General features: G+C 50.6%; 1 protein-coding gene across 1 annotated transcript in view; it reads right to left on the bottom strand.

Moving 5' to 3' along the window:
- PRKDC (protein kinase, DNA-activated, catalytic subunit) overlaps positions 1-12,422 on the bottom strand; it is a 527,347-nt gene extending 514,925 nt beyond the window's left edge. The window contains exons 1-2 of the mRNA XM_075353287.1: positions 12,190-12,422; positions 7,527-7,603 (exon numbers count right to left, since the gene is read on the bottom strand). Coding sequence (XP_075209402.1) covers positions 7,527-7,603; positions 12,190-12,400 — 288 coding nt within the window. The 5' untranslated portion in view covers positions 12,401-12,422. The remainder of the gene's footprint in view (positions 1-7,526; positions 7,604-12,189) is intronic.
- Between the last annotated feature and the right edge of the window lie 4,224 nt (positions 12,423-16,646).

The following is a 16,646-nucleotide window of genomic DNA, read 5'->3' as shown; positions in this document are numbered from 1 at the left end:
AATATCTGAGAGCTCTGACGAGGTCTAACGAATGCAGAGACCTTTCCACCCTATGAACCGGGTGTGGACAAAAGGAAGGCAGAACAATGTCCTCGTTCAAATGAAATGGGGTAAGAACCTTTGGAAGGAAATCCGGAAGGGGGCGCAGAACCACCTTGTCCTGGTGAAAGATCAGAAAAGGCTTGCGGCGAGAGAGTGCTGCTAGCTCCAAAACCTGTCTGATGGACGTAATTGCCACCAAGAATGTTACCTTCCAGGACAGAAGAGCAAGGGAGGATTCCTTGAGGAGTTCAAAAGGGAGACCTCTGGAGACCGTCCAGAACGAGGTTGAGGTCCCATGGTTCCAGCGGCCGTTTGTACGGGGGGACTAGATGGGAAACTCCCTGGAGGAAGGTCTTGACTTGCGGTTTTTGAGCCAGGCGGCATTGGTAAAAGATTGAGAGCGCTGAGACCTGCCCTTTAAGGGAACTGAGAGCCAACCCGCTTGCAAGCCAGACTGTAGAAAGTCGAGAATTCTGGGGATGGCCAGAGGCATAGGCTGGACGTTATTTTCCACATACGGTGGTAAATGCGGGATGAAGCAGGCTTTCGGGCGCTGATCATGGTGGCAATAACCGCGGGGGAGAATCCCGCTCTTGTTAATACCCAGGTCTCAATGGCCATGCCGTCAGCTTCAGGGCTCTGGAGTTCTGATGGGAAATGGGTCCCTGGGTCAGCAAGTCTGGGATGTCTGGAAGGCGCCACGGTGCGTCTGTGAGCAATTGTACTAATTCGGCGTACCAGGCGCGCCTGGGCCAGTCCGGTACTATCAGTATCACCGGGACTCCCTCTGCTTTGATCTTCCTGATCACCCGCAGCAGCAGGGGTAGAGGTGGAAATATGTAAGGCAGGCGGAAGTGGTGCCAGGAGCAGACTAAAGCATCCGCGCCGATGGACTGCGGGTCGCGTGACCTGGCAATGAATGCGGGTACCTTTGCATTCAACCTTGAGGCCATTAGGTTCACATCTGGTGTGCCCCAGCGAGTGCAGATGTGTAGAAACACATCTGGGTGGAGAGACCATTCTCCGGCAGCCAGGCCTTGGCGACTTAGAAAGTCTGCTGCCCAGTTCTCTACCCCCGGTATGTGTACCGCTGATATCACTGATCCCGTCGATTCGGCCCAGCTGAGGATCTTGTGGGCCTCGAGATAAGCCGCTTTGCTGCGGGTGCCCCCCTGCCAATTGATATAGGCTACAGCTTTGTCCGATTGGACTCTAATCTGACGACCCGCTAGCAGAGGGCAGAACGCTCTGAGTGCGAGGAAGATCACGCGGAGTTCCATGATGTTGATGGGTAGGAAAGACTCCTGGGGTGTCCAACGTCCTTGAGCAGTGTGGTGCCGGTACACTGCTCCCCAGCCTAGGATGCTGGCGTCCGTGGTCAGGACCAGCCAGTTCACTGGGAGAAAAGATCTCCCCTTCGATAGGGATGAGGACCGAAGCCACCAGCGGAGTGCGTACCTGACTGAAGGCGTCAGGTGAAGATGTCTGTTCAGGGAGAAGGGGCTCTTGTCCCAGGCCGCTAGAAGGGCTAGCTGCAGTGGGCGGAGGTGCAGTTGAGCAAAGGGTACTGCTTCCATAGCCGCCACCATCCTGCCGAACACTTTCATGCTGAATCGAATGGAGCGAGACGGAGGACGTAGAAGGCAGCGTACCGCTCGTTGAAGAGCGAACGCCTTGTCCTGAGGGAGAAGGATCAAGCCCCGACGGGTGTCCAGGGACATGCCCAGGAAGGTGATGGATTGTGATGGGATCGGGGATGATTTGTCCAGATTCACTAGCCATCCTAAGCGGGATAGGGTGTCCACAGTGATCTGTACGCTGGTTGAGCAGTCGTGGAAGGAGGGGGCCTTGATGAGGAGGTCGTCCAAGTAAGGGAGAACGACTACTCCCCAGGCGTGAAGGACGCTCATGGTGGCCGCCATGACTTTGGTGAAGACCCTTGGTGCGGTGGCAAGGCCGAAGGGCAGAGCTACGAATTGAAAGTGGGAGTCCTGAATTGCGAAGCGGAGGAACTTTTGGTAATCTGGGGCGATGGGTATGTGCAGGTACGCGTCCTTGATGTCTATGGAGGCGAGGAATTCCCCTTCGACCATGGATGCAATAATGGACCTTAGGGACTCCATTCTGAATCTCCGTCCGTGCACATGTTTGTTTAAGTGTTTGAGGTCCAGGATGGGTCGAACTGACCCATCCTTTTTGGGGACCACAAAGAGGTTGGAATAAAAACCCCCGAACTTCTCGTCGTCTGGGACAGGTATTATCACTTCTGCTGTTTGGAGCGAGTGGATTGCTGAGAAAAAAAGCTTCGCGTCGTTTGAGTCTTTGGGGGGGTTTGAGAGAAAGAACCGACTCGGGGTTCGGGTCCGAAATTCTATGTGGTAACCGGAAGACACAAGGTCTCGCACCCATTTGTCATCTGAGGCGGCAGCCCAGATGTGTTGAAAGAGCCGCAGTCGACCTCCTACAATGAATGTGTCTTCCGGGGCGCCGAAGGAGTCATGAGGGGGGAAAACGTCGTGGCCGAGTCTCCCTAGTCGTGGACTGTTTCGGTCTAGGCTGCCATGACGAAGTGGGTTTCGGGGAGAGCTGAGAAGGTCGGTCCCTGCGTAGTCCGTGGCTGGTGGCGGGGACAGCACGGGATGTCGACCAACCAAATGAGTTCCGAAAGGAGCGGAACGAGGACCGTGGACGTCTGGTGAAGGACGTCCTGGACTTCAGCTGGGGGAGGGAGGTACTCTTTCCTCCCGTGGCGTCAGAAATGAGCTTGTCCAGACGTTCGCCAAACAATCGGTCTGGAAAAAAGGGAAGGCCCGTGAGAGACTTCTTGGAGGCAGAGTTCGCTCACCATTGTCGAAGCCAGAGAGCTCTACGGATGGCTATGGTATTTGAGGCGGCAAACGCTGCGCAGGTAGCAGCGTCCATGGAGGCCTGGATGAGGTACTCCGCCGCAGCGGCAATTTGAGCTGTTACCTCTGTGAAAGTATGAGTGAACTGGGATTCCTCAAGCGAAGTGTTAAGGGAGTCTGCCCCGCCCAGACAGAGATTGCCTTTGCGACCCACACAGACTCAAAGGAGGGCGAGAGGGAGGAACCTGCAGCCTCAAAAGCAGAGCGGGCGAGGTGCTCCACCTGTCTGTCTGTCGGGTCCTTGAGGGAGGAACCATCGGGTAAAGACAGGGGCGTCTTTGTGGTAAGGCGGGAGACCAGGGGGGGGGGGGGGGGGGTCGACGAGGGCGGATCGGCCCAGCCCCTAGGGGCAGGTGAGGCACAAAGGGTACCGGGACTCCATGAGTTTTCGGTTACCGAAGCGCCTGTCAGGCTTCTCCCTTTGCTTTGTGAGGATATCCTGAAACTCTGGGTGTTCAGCGAAAACCTTTTGGGGTTTCCTTGCCCTCTTAAAAGGAGACCACATGGTCAGTGGTAGTGGATGGGGGATCCTCCACATGCAGAGTTTGGTTGATTGCTGCTATAAGGGAATCTATTGCAGTTTGATCATCTGGGGGTGATGAAACCAAGGAATCCTCCTGGTACAAACAGCATTCTCCCTCCTCCAGCTCATCAGAAGCCGTGGAGCGTGTGGGAGAGCCTGCCCTGTGTGCTCCCGAGGGAGAGCCCGCTGGAGACATCCGGCTGTGTGCTCTTTTCCTGATCCCTGCAACCGGTGAAGCATGTGCCCGGATTACCTCAGAAGGATCCTCCATAGGGGTATCCTCAGGCTGCGTTCCGTCCAGGGACCCAGAAGGGTGTGGAGGACGACATTGCATAGCCAGAACCAGGTTCTGTGACAGTTTTTCCCATGGATTGGGACAGAAACTGTGCCCATTCCGGTGGGCTGGGGGCCCTAGGCTCTGGGCTGACTGTTGCGGCGGTGGTGGCAGGGGGGTCTTGGGGGGCTATAGGGGCACAGGACTCACAGAGAGAAGAGGTGTGTTTACGTGGTAGCTCAGCGTGGCAGGCAGTGCAGGCTGAATAATAGACTATGTGGGCTTTAGTACTCTTAGTGCCCTTAGATTTCTGCATGTTCCTAATAGGAGTATGCCAGGAGGGGGAGCAATGCTCAGCAGAGATACAATTGAAGCAAGCACCTCACCAGAATCAGCCGATGGCCCTGTCCTCAGGAAGGATTAAGCTCTATGAAGATCTTCGCACGATTTCCTGAGGGGGTGGGGCTTATCGTGCCTGCGGGGGGGGGGGGGCTTAGCGCTAAAAGAGCGGGGAGATGAGTCAGTGTGCCCCCCCTGCTGTGGGTAGTAAAAAAAAAAAAAAAAAAACGGCGGGAAGGGAGCTTCTGATAGTTTTCCTCCCTCTCCCTACAGTCAGCACACAGCTTGTCATCCGTGGTTATCTGCCGGCTTTTCTGCTAGAGCAAATAAACAGAGCAAATAAAAACAGCGTGAGTCCATGAGCCTTCCCCCCTGCCACCGGAAATTATCTGCAGGACTTTCTACAAACAGCAGAACATCCCCCTCCTCCAGCCAGCAAGCTAGAGAAAGTTAACACTGTGTGTACAGGATCCTTGCTCCTTGCACATAATAAATACTGTAAGGCTATGTGCGCACTAGGCGTTTTTTTCACGCTGCGTTTTTATGTGCGTTTTTGTCTAAAAAACGCACCCGCGGCTAAAAAAACGCGGCAAAAACGCATGCGTTTTTGCCGCGATTTGGTGCGTTTTTTGCTGCGCTTTTACTCACTGCGTTTTTAATCAGTGCACAATGCCATTAAAGATTGTTGATGAAAAAAAAAAAAAAAAAGGTCTGATGTCATTTCCTTCTTCAAAATGTTCATTGTATGCAGGAGAGCAGACAGCTGCAGAACTAGTGTATGCAGGAGAGCAGACAGCAGCTGCAGAACTACAAGTCTCAGCATCCTCCATTCACTAGTGTATGCAGGAGAGCAGACAGCAGCTGCAGAACTACAAGTCTCAGCATCCTCCATTCACTAGTGTATGCAGGAGAGCAGACAGCAGCTGCAGAACTACAAGTCTCAGCATCCTCCATTCACTAGTGTATGCAGGAGAGCAGACAGCAGCTGCAGAACTACAAGTCTCAGCATCCTCCATTCACTAGTGTATGCAGGAGAGCAGACAGAAGCTGCAGAACTACAAGTCTCAGCATCCTCCATTCACTAGTGTATGCAGGAGAGCAGACAGCAGCTGCAGAACTACAAGTCTCAGCATCCTCCATCCAGGACTGTATGCAGGAGAGCAGACAGAAGCTGCAGAACTACAAGGCTCAGCATCCTCCTTCCAGGACTGTATGCAGTTTTTTGCCCAAAAAGAAAAAAAAAATGACATGGGCTTCGCCATATTTTTGTATGCTAGCCGGGTACAGCAGGCAGGTACGGGCTGCCCCCAACCCCCAGCTGCCTATTTGTACCCGGCTGGGAGCCAAAAATATAGAGAAGCCCTTTTTTTTAACTATTTCATGAAATAATTGAAAAAAAAAAAAATGACGTGGGCTTCGCCTAATTTTTGAGTCCAGCCGGGTACAACTAGGCAGCTGGGGATTGGAATCCACAGTGCAGGGTGCCCATGCTTTCTGGGCACCCCCACTGCGAATTGCAGTTCGCAGCCACCCCAGAAAATGGCGCTTTCATAGAATCGCCATCTTCTGGCGCTGTATCCAACTCTTCCAGCTGCCCTGAAGCCGGGTGGCTAGCCAGGTAATAATGGAGTTAGGGCTAGCTGTGTATTATCAGCTAGCCCTAAGCCCGAAATTCATGGTGTCACGCCAATATTAGACATGGCCACCATGAATTTCTAGTACAGATAAAAAAAAAACCACAACACAGAAAAATATTTTTATTAGAAATAAAACACAACACAATTAGTGACTCCATCTTTATTGAAATAAACCCCCCTCCGCAGTAATCCTGGGTCAGGGTCCCGCGCCGTCCAATCAGGATCCAATATCATCTGATCGGTTTGCTGGAAGGCAAAGCGATCAGATCATGTGTCAGGATCAAGTGCCTGAATCCCATCACACATCAGCTGATTGTATAAAAGCCGATTATACAATCAGCTGATGCATCAGTAGAAAAAAAAAAAAAAATAATACTCACTTATGTGCTGTGGTGATTACCGGCAGCTCCTGGAGCGATCGATTGGACAGGAGTCTGATCCTATACGATCGCTGCAGCAGCTGCCGGTAATCAGCTGATGAAGTCCCCTGACGGCAGGATCAGCTGATAGCCGGCCGGGCGCGAAAAAGCCGGCGACACCGCGATCAGCTGATGCGTCAGGTGACTGCATCAGGTGATCCACCGCCAGGTCCTGCAAGCAAGGTCCTGCCCCGGGGAGACTGCACACAGCCGGAGCGGCGGGACCGGGAGGAGCTGGGAGCGGGCATGGCACCGGGACCCTGCGGACAGGTGAGTATATGACATTTTTTTTTTTTTTCTACTGTTCACTTTGGTTTTCGCCGCTGCCTCCACCTCCCGCCCAGACATGGCGCCGCACGGAGCTGACATGCACAGGACGGGAGGTGGACGCAGCGGTGACGGTACCGGGAGGATTCACGCTTCTGTGTTTACCAACAGAAGGAATCCTCTTCCTGTACACGTCACTGTAGTACCCACCCCTTGCGTTTATAGCTGCGTTTTTAGTCATAGAAACGCGGCTATATGCGTTATTCATTGCGTTTTTAACATCTCATTGAATTCAATGAGTGAAAAACGCAGTGGAAAACGCAGAAATAATTGACATGCTGCGTTTTTGTGGTCACCACAAAAACGCAGCTAAAAAAAAACGCTGTGTGAGGACAGCACTTCTGAAAACCCATTGACATTGCTGGGGAAGCAATGTCACTGCGTTTTCAGCACAAAAACGCGGTAAAAAACGCCGCTAAAAACGCGGCAAAAACGCCTAGTGCGCACATAGCCTAAATGTCCTGGGAGCCTTCCCTGCAGCGTCTTTTCTCCCTTTCTCTGGGAAACCAGTCAGGGGGGATCTCACCTTAAAACACTGCTTTCCAGGCAGTGAAAATAGCAGAGTCAGCTTGCTGTGTCTGTGTCCTATTCAACTCAGAGTCTGCAGAGAGGGGCTGAGGAATTGGTGCCATCTTCAACTCAGAGCCTGCAGAGAGGGGCTGAGGAATTGGGCTATAGGGGCACAGGCCTCTACCCTGGGCTTTGGAAAATCGGTGTCTGTAGAACCAGTCGTCCAGCCCAGGATCCAGCGTCGCAGGAGGGGGTACGTGGAGGCGACACTCCACGTTCCTGCCCGTTGATGGTAGTGGGAGATCGGTCCCAAAAGGAAACCGTCGCCCTCAAAAAATAACAAACCTTGAAAGGAAGTGCCTCCTACAGACACTAAGCTAAAACTGAGCTTGCCTGGCCCGGCCAGGGGGTGTATACTGCAGAGGAGGAGCTATCCTTTTGCATCTACTTAGTGTCCTCCTATGGATAGGCAGCATAACACCCATGGTCCTGTGTCCCCCAATCAGGCGTCAGAGAAAAGTTACAATGGATTATTTTAAACTGACTTACTTCTTCCATGGTAAGGGATTTGTGGACAAACACGAGCAGGCCATATTCTTTAGAGAAGACCAAGGATGTATTCAAAGCTAAAAAAATAAAAAATAAACAAAGAAGTGTTTAAAATGGGCTACAATTAAAATAGACTAAAAATAATCCAACTTGTAGTTAGAAGCAAAAGAGAAATTATTGAGAATTGTTTGTTGTGGAATTTTCATCAACAGTACAATAAGATGTGAGCAATTGGGGTTTTTACAAAATTCGCTATTGTGGTGTACTTCCTTCAGAGTGTGTATAGCAAAAATAAAAAAACAAAAAACTGTGAAATCCAGTGGTAAATACTGCTGCAGATTCCACTGCAGAAAAGGTGTCGATTTTGATGCAGAGAAGGAAACTACATCTAGGGTAAATATGTGCCGACAAGTGATGAGTGAGCACTACCATGCTCGGGTCTCATAACGAGCAGTCGGATGTTTGGATGAGCGCGACTCCATTACCCGGGTATATTGGAAGTCAATGGGGAACTCAAGCATTTTTTCAGTTCCTCATCACTAACCGTTACGAGTACAGAGCACCTGAAGATGGTAGCGCTCGATCACTAGCCGTTACGAGCACTGAGCACCCGAGCATGGTAGCGCTCGCTCATCACTAGCCGTTTCGAGCACTGAGCACCCGAGCATGGTAGCGCTCGCTCATCACTAGCCGTTACGTGTACTGAGCACCTGAGCATGGTAGCGCTCGCTCATCACTAGCTGTTACGAGTACCGTGCACCCGAGCATGGTAGCGCTCGCTCATCACTAGCTGTTACGAGTACCGTGCACCCGAGCATGGTAGCGCTCGCTCATCACTAGCTGTTACGAGTACCGTGCACCCGAGCATGGTAGCGCTCGCTCATCACTAGCTGTTACGAATACCGTGCACCCGAGCATGGTAGCGCTCGCTCATCACTAGCTGTTATGAGTACCGTGCACCCGAGCATGGTAGTGCTCGCTCATCACTTGCCGTTACGAGTACCGTGCACCCGAGCATGGTAGTGCTCGTTCATCACTAGCTGTTACGAGTACAGAGCACCCGAGCATGGTAGCGCTCGCTCATCACTAGCAGTTACGAGTACTCGAGCATGGTAGCGCTCGCTCATCACTAGCCGTTACCAGTACAGAGCACCCGAGCATGGTAGCGCTCGCTCATCACTAGCCATTACGAGTACAGAGCACCCAAGCATGGTAGCGCTCACTCATCGCTAGCAGTTACGAGTACAGAGCACCCGAGCATGGTAGCGCTCGCTCATCACTAGCCGTTACGAGTACAGAGCATGGTAGCACTCGCTCATCACTAGCCGTTACGAGTACCGAGCACCTGAGCATGGTAGCGCTTGCTCAGCACTAGCCATTACGAGCACCGAGCACCTGAGCATGATAGCGTTCGCTCATCGCTAGTGCTGACATCTGCAAACTAAATTAATATACTATGAATTGCAGGTCAGTTTTTCCTGCAGCATTGGAGTAATCATTAGTTAAGGCGATTTACACTACAGTTATTGTGATTAAGTATTCCTAGGAAAGCTCCTTTCCTGACAATTGCACAGTGTACACAGGCCGCTGACCACCTGATAAGCAAAAAGCTGATTTATTGGGGTAACATAACTTTCTGTTCACTTAAAAGCCCCTTTTTCTTGTCCTTTGTAAACAGGAGCTGTGCTGCTGAGAATAGCCGCCTATTATTGATCATTCAGGGCACATATGACACGCGGTCTCATTGTGCAGCTTGTTATACGACTGCTCTCCGATCGCCGGTCATTTAGTGCCACATATTGTGTAATATAAACCTACCCTGAAATGGAACCAGTCATGTTGAAATGCATTGTACATATTTGTGGGATATTTCTTGCCTTTCATTCAGTCTCTGGTGCTTGAATATACACAAGTCCAGTGGGCGGTCCTATTCAGTGACTGACAGTCTTCTCTAAAGGGCTGTGCATGTGGAGAGCTGTCAGTCACTCAATAAGACCGCCCACAGTGACCTTAAGTATACAACACCATTGATTTGAATGAAAATACAAATTATAAATCTTTTCCAACAAATATATATTATTCTGCTCATGTGTACAACGTGGCAGGTTACTTTTAATCCAATTCACAGCCTTGCCACGTGCTCACTGAGTATTCGGTAAGTTTTTTACATCACTTTTTGTAAGACAAAACAGGAGTGGGTGAAAACGGCGGAGCCACCACCTAACATATTGTGACTCTGGAGCCCCTCCCGGTCAGCTGGACCCCACCAATCTGATATTCACCAGCTTTCCTAAGGTTGGATGGGGCCATCTGTGTCCCGCAGCCCCCGTGCGCCCCGGCCACAGAGCTCCTGATCAGAATGGTATAGAGGCAGTCAAGATGAAGCCAGATCATCTGCGGCCATTCTGCACATCACGATCCGTCCTCGGATGCCTAAATTTGGACAACAGGATAGAAGAAAGCTGTGGTTATCTCCGCACTGCTGTCAATGGAACAACCAGGATACATGAGCAGGATTTGTAGCGGTTTATCAAACGCGTTTTGAAGTCTTCCTCACTTCAGCAGAAACCGAGTAATAACAAAACACTGAGGAATTGACTTGGGCTACTTTCACACTTGCGTTCAGCGGAGTCCGTCACTATGGAGAATAGCGCAGTCCGTTAACGCACTGTGCTATTCTCCATAGACTTGTATGGACAACGCACTGTAACGCAAGTGTCAGCGTTGCATCCGCTGGACGATGCAGCGTCATTTTGACGCTGCAACGGGCGGAAGGAACGCTGCATGTAACTTTTTTTAGCGACGGAAACCTTTATTTTTCATTGCGCATGCTCATTTTATTTTTTTATTTTTTTTTAAAATCACAGAAACTTTATTTTGTTTCTCGGTGGCCGAACGTTCAGCTGAGCGCCCGGCCGCCGGCATGTGAGAGCGCTCAGCTGAGCGCCCGGCCGCCGGCTATTGAGAGCGATCAGCTGATCGTTCACAATAGTCTGCTGCCGGTAAAACTGTAAAGCAGAAAAAAAAATTAAAAAAAAAAAAAGAAAGAAAAAAAATAAGCTTTCCATTGTTTTGTATGATCCGTAGCATCCATTGTGCCACTATATGCAACGCATCCGTTGCATCCGTCACACAACGCAATGCTACGGAAGCCGTCCAATGCAAGTGTGAAACTAGCCTAATAAGGGTAAAAGTATTTAAATGGAGGCATAAAATAGATGACATGTACAAGTCTGTATGACACCTCAATGCAAACACTTTTGAGCGCCCAACACCCTTATAAGGCTAGTTTCACACCTGCGTTGAACGGGATCCGTAGCATTGCATTGTGTGACGCATGCAACGGATGCGTTGCATATAGTGGCACAACGCATGCTACAGATCGTACAAAATAACGCAGTCCGTTGTAGTTTTTTTTTCCTTGACTTTACACATCTGAGCATGCGCAGTTGTGTAAAGTCAGGTGCCTTAACGGAATCCGTCAAATGACGCAATCTAACGGAATCCGCCACCATAGGCGTCCATTATAAAAACAACGGACGCCTAACGGATTCCTGCAGATTGCGTTTTTTTGACACTCCGCCAAGCGCAGAAAAACGTTACATGCTGCGTTCCATCCGCCCGACGCAGCGTCAAAATAACGACGCTGCGTCGTCCAGCGGATGCAACCCAGACACTTGCGTTACAGTGCGTCGTCCATACAAGTCTATGGAGAATAGCGCAGTGCGTTAACGGACTGCGCTATTCTCCATAGTGACGGACTGCGCTGAACGCAAGTGTGAAACTAGCCTAAGTCGGTCCCCTTGCATTTTGTTATTACTCGGTTTTGTGCTGAAGAAGAAGTGAGGAAGACTTCAAAACGCGTTCAGTAAACTGCTACAAATCCTGCCCGTGTGTCCTGGTTGTTCCATTGACAGCAGTGCAGAGATAACCACAGCTTCCTTCCATAGTGACGGCCAAATTTAGGCATCTGAGGACGGATCATGATGTGCAGAATGGCCGCGGGTCTCCTGACTCCATCTTGACGGCCTCTAAGCCGCTGGACCGTCGGCCCATGGATCCTGCACCATCTGTCCCATTACACCAAACGCCTTGAGGTGTGGTTACAAGGTGAGCAGGTGATCATTCCATATCATTAATATATATTTTGGATAAGATCCTATGGCGTTTTAAAACCCCTAAGCTCCTGATTTTAAATTTAGCCATGGGTCCTGATAACTCAGCATAAAGCACATGCTCAGTTCATGGTCTATGGGACTGGAGGAAGCACAGCACTCCGCTATCGCCCACACTCCCATAGACAATGAATGGAGGAGACCTCCCATTCTTGGGATTGGGGGGTCCCATGGTCGGACCCCAGGGATATGTAAGTTATGGGGCGGATACATTACTGCTGTGGTAATAAGCTGTAAGATGATCCCAACAGAACAATGATGGAGGTCAGAGACGTGACCTGACCCTGGCCGCGGCCATTGTGGGGTCACACAGGTGCCTCACACAGCAGCTGCACTTTGCAGAACCTCAGTGATTAGTAGACATGAACTTTACCAGTCCTCCGGCTGTGGTGGGACTACAACTCCCATCATGCCCTGCACTGCAGTGTGGACAGGTGGGAGCTGTGGGGTCACCACAGACGAGGTCCCCTCCCCGGTCCCGCACACACCCAGCTCGCTGCTCCCGGGCGCCGAGATCACACACTCCTCTCCCAGACTCCGCAGCAGGCTCAGCGCCGCCTCACAGCCGCCGGCATCCCCGGAGCCGAGTAAGCGGTGTAACTCGTGAAGACTGGCCAGGATCCCGCCTCCAGACTCGGGAATGGCGGCCGCTGCATCTCCTCCACCGGGATCAGAAGGACCGGCACCGGACGACGACATGTCAGCAGCGGCTGCGGGGACTACTGACCGGGGAGGCGGGAAAGCAGCGCTAACACCAGCAACACACGGGGCCGCCAGGGGGCGCGGTGTCCGCACAGTCAGCCAATGCCAGAGGTGCAGAGCCTGAAGAGGAAGTGAAAGCAGCCTGTACTGCGCGACATGTCGGGACAGGCCGGCGAGAGATTATATACAGTGCGACATGTCGGGACAGGCCGGCGAGAGATTATATATACTGTGCGACATGTCGGGACAGGCCGGCGAGAGATTATATATACTGTGCGACATGTCGGGACAGGCCGGCGAGAGATTATATACAGTGCGACATGTCGGGACAGGCCGGCGAGAGATTATATACTGTGCGACATGTCGGGACAGGCCGGCGAGAGATTATATATACTGTGCGACATGTCAGGACAGGCCGGCGAGAGATTATATATACTGTGCGACATGTCGGGACAGGCCGGCGAGAGATTATATACAGTGCGACATGTCGGGACAGGCCGGCGAGAGATTATATATACTGTGCGACATGTCGGGACAGGCCGGCGAGAGATTATATACTGTGCGACATGTCAGGACAGGCCGGCGAGAGATTATATACAGTGCGACATGTCGGGACAGGCTGGCGAGAGATTATATACTGTGCGACATGTCGGGACAGGCCGGCGAGAGATTATATACAGTGCGACATGTCGGGACAGGCCGGCGAGAGATTATATACTGTGCGACATGTCGGGACAGGCCGGCGAGAGATTATATACTGTGCGACATGTCGGGACAGGCCGGCGAGAGATTATATATACTGTGCGACATGTCAGGACAGGCCGGCGAGAGATTATATACAGTGCGACATGTCAGGACAGGCCGGCGAGAGATTATATACAGTGCGACATGTCAGGACAGGCCGGCGAGAGATTATATACTGTGCGACATGTCAGGACAGGCCGGCGAGAGATTATATACTGTGCGACATGTCGGGACAGGCCGGCGAGAGATTATATATACTGTGCGACATGTCGGGACAGGCCGGCGAGAGATTATATACTGTGCGACATGTCAGGACAGGCCGGCGAGAGATTATATATACTGTGCGACATGTCGGGACAGGCCGGCGAGAGATTATATACAGTGCGACATGTCGGGACAGGCCGGCGAGAGATTATATATACTGTTCGACATGTCGGGACAGGCCGGCGAGAGATTATATACTGTGCGACATGTCAGGACAGGCCGGCGAGAGATTATATACAGTGCGACATGTCAGGACAGGCCGGCGAGAGATTATATACTATGCGACATGTCGGGACAGGCCGGCGAGAGATTATATACTGTGCGACATGTCGGGACAGGCCGGCGAGAGATTATATACAGTGCGACATGTCGGGACAGGCCGGCGAGAGATTATATACAGTGCGACATGTCGGGACAGGCCGGCGAGAGATTATATACTGTGCGACATGTCGGGACAGGCCGGCGAGAGATTATATACTGTGCGACATGTCGGGACAGGCCGGCGAGAGATTATATACTGTGCGACATGTCGGGACAGGCCGGTGAGAGATTATATACATTGCGACATGTCGGGACAGGCCGGCGAGAGATTATATACAGTGCGACATGTCGGGACAGGCCGGCGAGAGATTATATACTGTGCGACATGTCGGGACAGGCCGGCGAGAGATTATATACTGTGCGACATGTCGGGACAGGCCGGCGAGAGATTATATACAGTGCGACATGTCGGGACAGGCCGGCGAGAGATTATATACAGTGCGACATGTCGGGACAGGCCGGCGAGAGATTATATACTGTGCGACATGTCGGGACAGGCCGGCGAGAGATTATATACTGTGCGACATGTCGGGGCAGGCCGGCGAGAGATTATATACTGTACAATATGATAGCTAAAGATTATATATACTGTGCGACATGTCAGGACAGCTAGAGATTATATACAGTGCAATATGACGGGACAGGCCGGCTAGAGAATATATACTGTGCGACATGTCAGGACAGGCCGGCTAGAGGTTATATACTGTGTAATATGACGGGACGTTGTACAGTCCAGAGATTATATACTGTACATGTCAGAGAGTGTTATATTTGGGAAGCAAGGAAATACATCCATAGTTTTGAGATAGCCAGACTCATCTTCGGAGGGCCTGTAACCTGATCCTAGCCTATTTATTTTCCATAAAATGCCAAACAAGGCCCTATATCCTATACAAAACAGACAATGGAACCCACAATGGGGCTTTATGCAGATTATATCGCAGTTGTGGTAATAGTATAATTTTTCTTAGGTTTCCCCGTCCCACAATCACGCCTACTCCTTGTGTCTATCTTTGCTCTGAATTACAATAAAACAGAGTATCTAAAATTAACAATAAGTAATCTTGTGGTCTAGCAATATCCATTATCCTCAAGTATTTGAAGTCTCTCTAACCTCTTGGATTTGTGTTTCTATAATCACTAATGAGGGAGGCAACAAGATAAACTGGAACAAGTCTACTAGAAGTCACGACCAGGAACCAAATTCCATTAATATAGACATCAACGGGCTCAAGGATGGACACATCTCCTGAAAAGAGTACAACCCCTGGCAAAAATTATGGAATCACCTGGCTCTGAGGATGTTCATTCAGTTGTTTACAAAAAAGCAGATCACAGACATGGCACCAAACTAAAGTCATTTCAACTGTGAACTTTCTGGCTTTAAGAAACACTAAAAAAAAACATTAAAACATAATGTGTTAGCCAGTAACGGTTAATTTTCAAGACCAAACAGGGGAGTCTGGACTCTATACCACCTAGAGAGTAATTCATACCTGACCTCATGAAAATGGGAGCAGATCGATGATTTATGCATTAAGGTGAAATACATTTTCACTGATCCTTTGTTAGGCTTTGTGCGCACTGGAAAATGGAATTTTCTCAAGAAAATTCCGCAGGCATTCAAAGATTACCGCACCCGCGGTAAAAAGCCGCGGCAAACCGCACCCGAAAACTGCATGCGGTTTGCTGCGGTTTTCCCGCGGTATTGTTCGCGGCATTGCCGCGTGCGGGTTGGTACATGTGCTTTATTGAGAAGAATATATAAATAAGTCATTTCATTCTGAGATAGATAGATAAATAGACAGAAGAATAGATAGATAGAGGGATAGATAGATGCAGTCCCTGTGAGCACACTCTGCATTTCTCCCGAGCGGTAATGTGAGTTCACATTACCGGCCGTGGGAAATGCCCTGTGGTTACCTCTGCTGTCTCGTTACGAGGCTGCATTCAGCGCTGTGTCAGTGTCAGTCACGGCTGGATGGAAGCATCGCAGAACGTGGATTACGTCGGAGCTGTGTGTTTCGGGAGGGGTTAATAAACGGGTGAATGAGGCTTATTTGTGTTTTATTTAAAAGAAAGGATTTCTCGGTGTGTGTGTTTATTCACTTTACTTACGGGTTGATCATGTCAGCTGTCTCATAGACGCTGCCATGATCAAGCCTGGACTTAATGGCGGTTATCCGCCGCCATTAACTCCTTATTACCTGGATCGCCACCGCATCACGGCATCTAGAAGAGCTGGGGACACTCCGGTACTGTCGCATAATGCATGCGACAGTCCCGGGGCAGCTGCGGCTGATATTCTCGGCTGCGGGAGGTGGAGGACATTAACCCTGCCCCTCGCCCTCCCCAGCCTGAGAATACCGGGCCGCCGCTGTGTGCTTACCTCGGCTGGACGGTAAATATACAGCGGAGCACACGTGTTTTGTTTTTTATATTTCCGGTTGCTTTCTATGTGTATTCTATATGTGTCTGTGATGTCTGTGTGTGTGTGTGATGTGTGTGTGTGTTTACTCTCTGCTCCGCTTCCTCTTCCTGTCATAATGACATCACTTCCCTGCAAACCGCAGGCAGCGATGCACATTACCGCAGGTAAACCGCGAAATACCAGAGGGAATAATGCAGGAAAACGCAATGAACCGCACAGAATTTGCTGCCTGCGTTATTCCCTGCGGGATTTCACGATTACATTGCAGTCAATGGAGTGAAATCCTGCAGCGACGTGCGGAAAAGAAGTGACATGCAATTGTTTTTGCTGCGGGAATCCCACAGCAAAACATGCAGCTGTCAAATTCCGCATAGTGAGCACAGCATTTTTTTTTTCCATAGGTTTTGCTGGTGATTCACTGCAGAGATGTTATGAACATTTTCTGCAGCGAAACATGCAGCAAAACCGCAGGAAATCCGCGGG

Source organism: Anomaloglossus baeobatrachus, chromosome 6 (assembly GCF_048569485.1).
Source record: "Anomaloglossus baeobatrachus isolate aAnoBae1 chromosome 6, aAnoBae1.hap1, whole genome shotgun sequence".
NCBI classification, from domain to species: domain Eukaryota; kingdom Metazoa; phylum Chordata; class Amphibia; order Anura; family Aromobatidae; genus Anomaloglossus; species Anomaloglossus baeobatrachus.
This window is presented reverse-complemented; position numbering and strand designations above follow the sequence as displayed.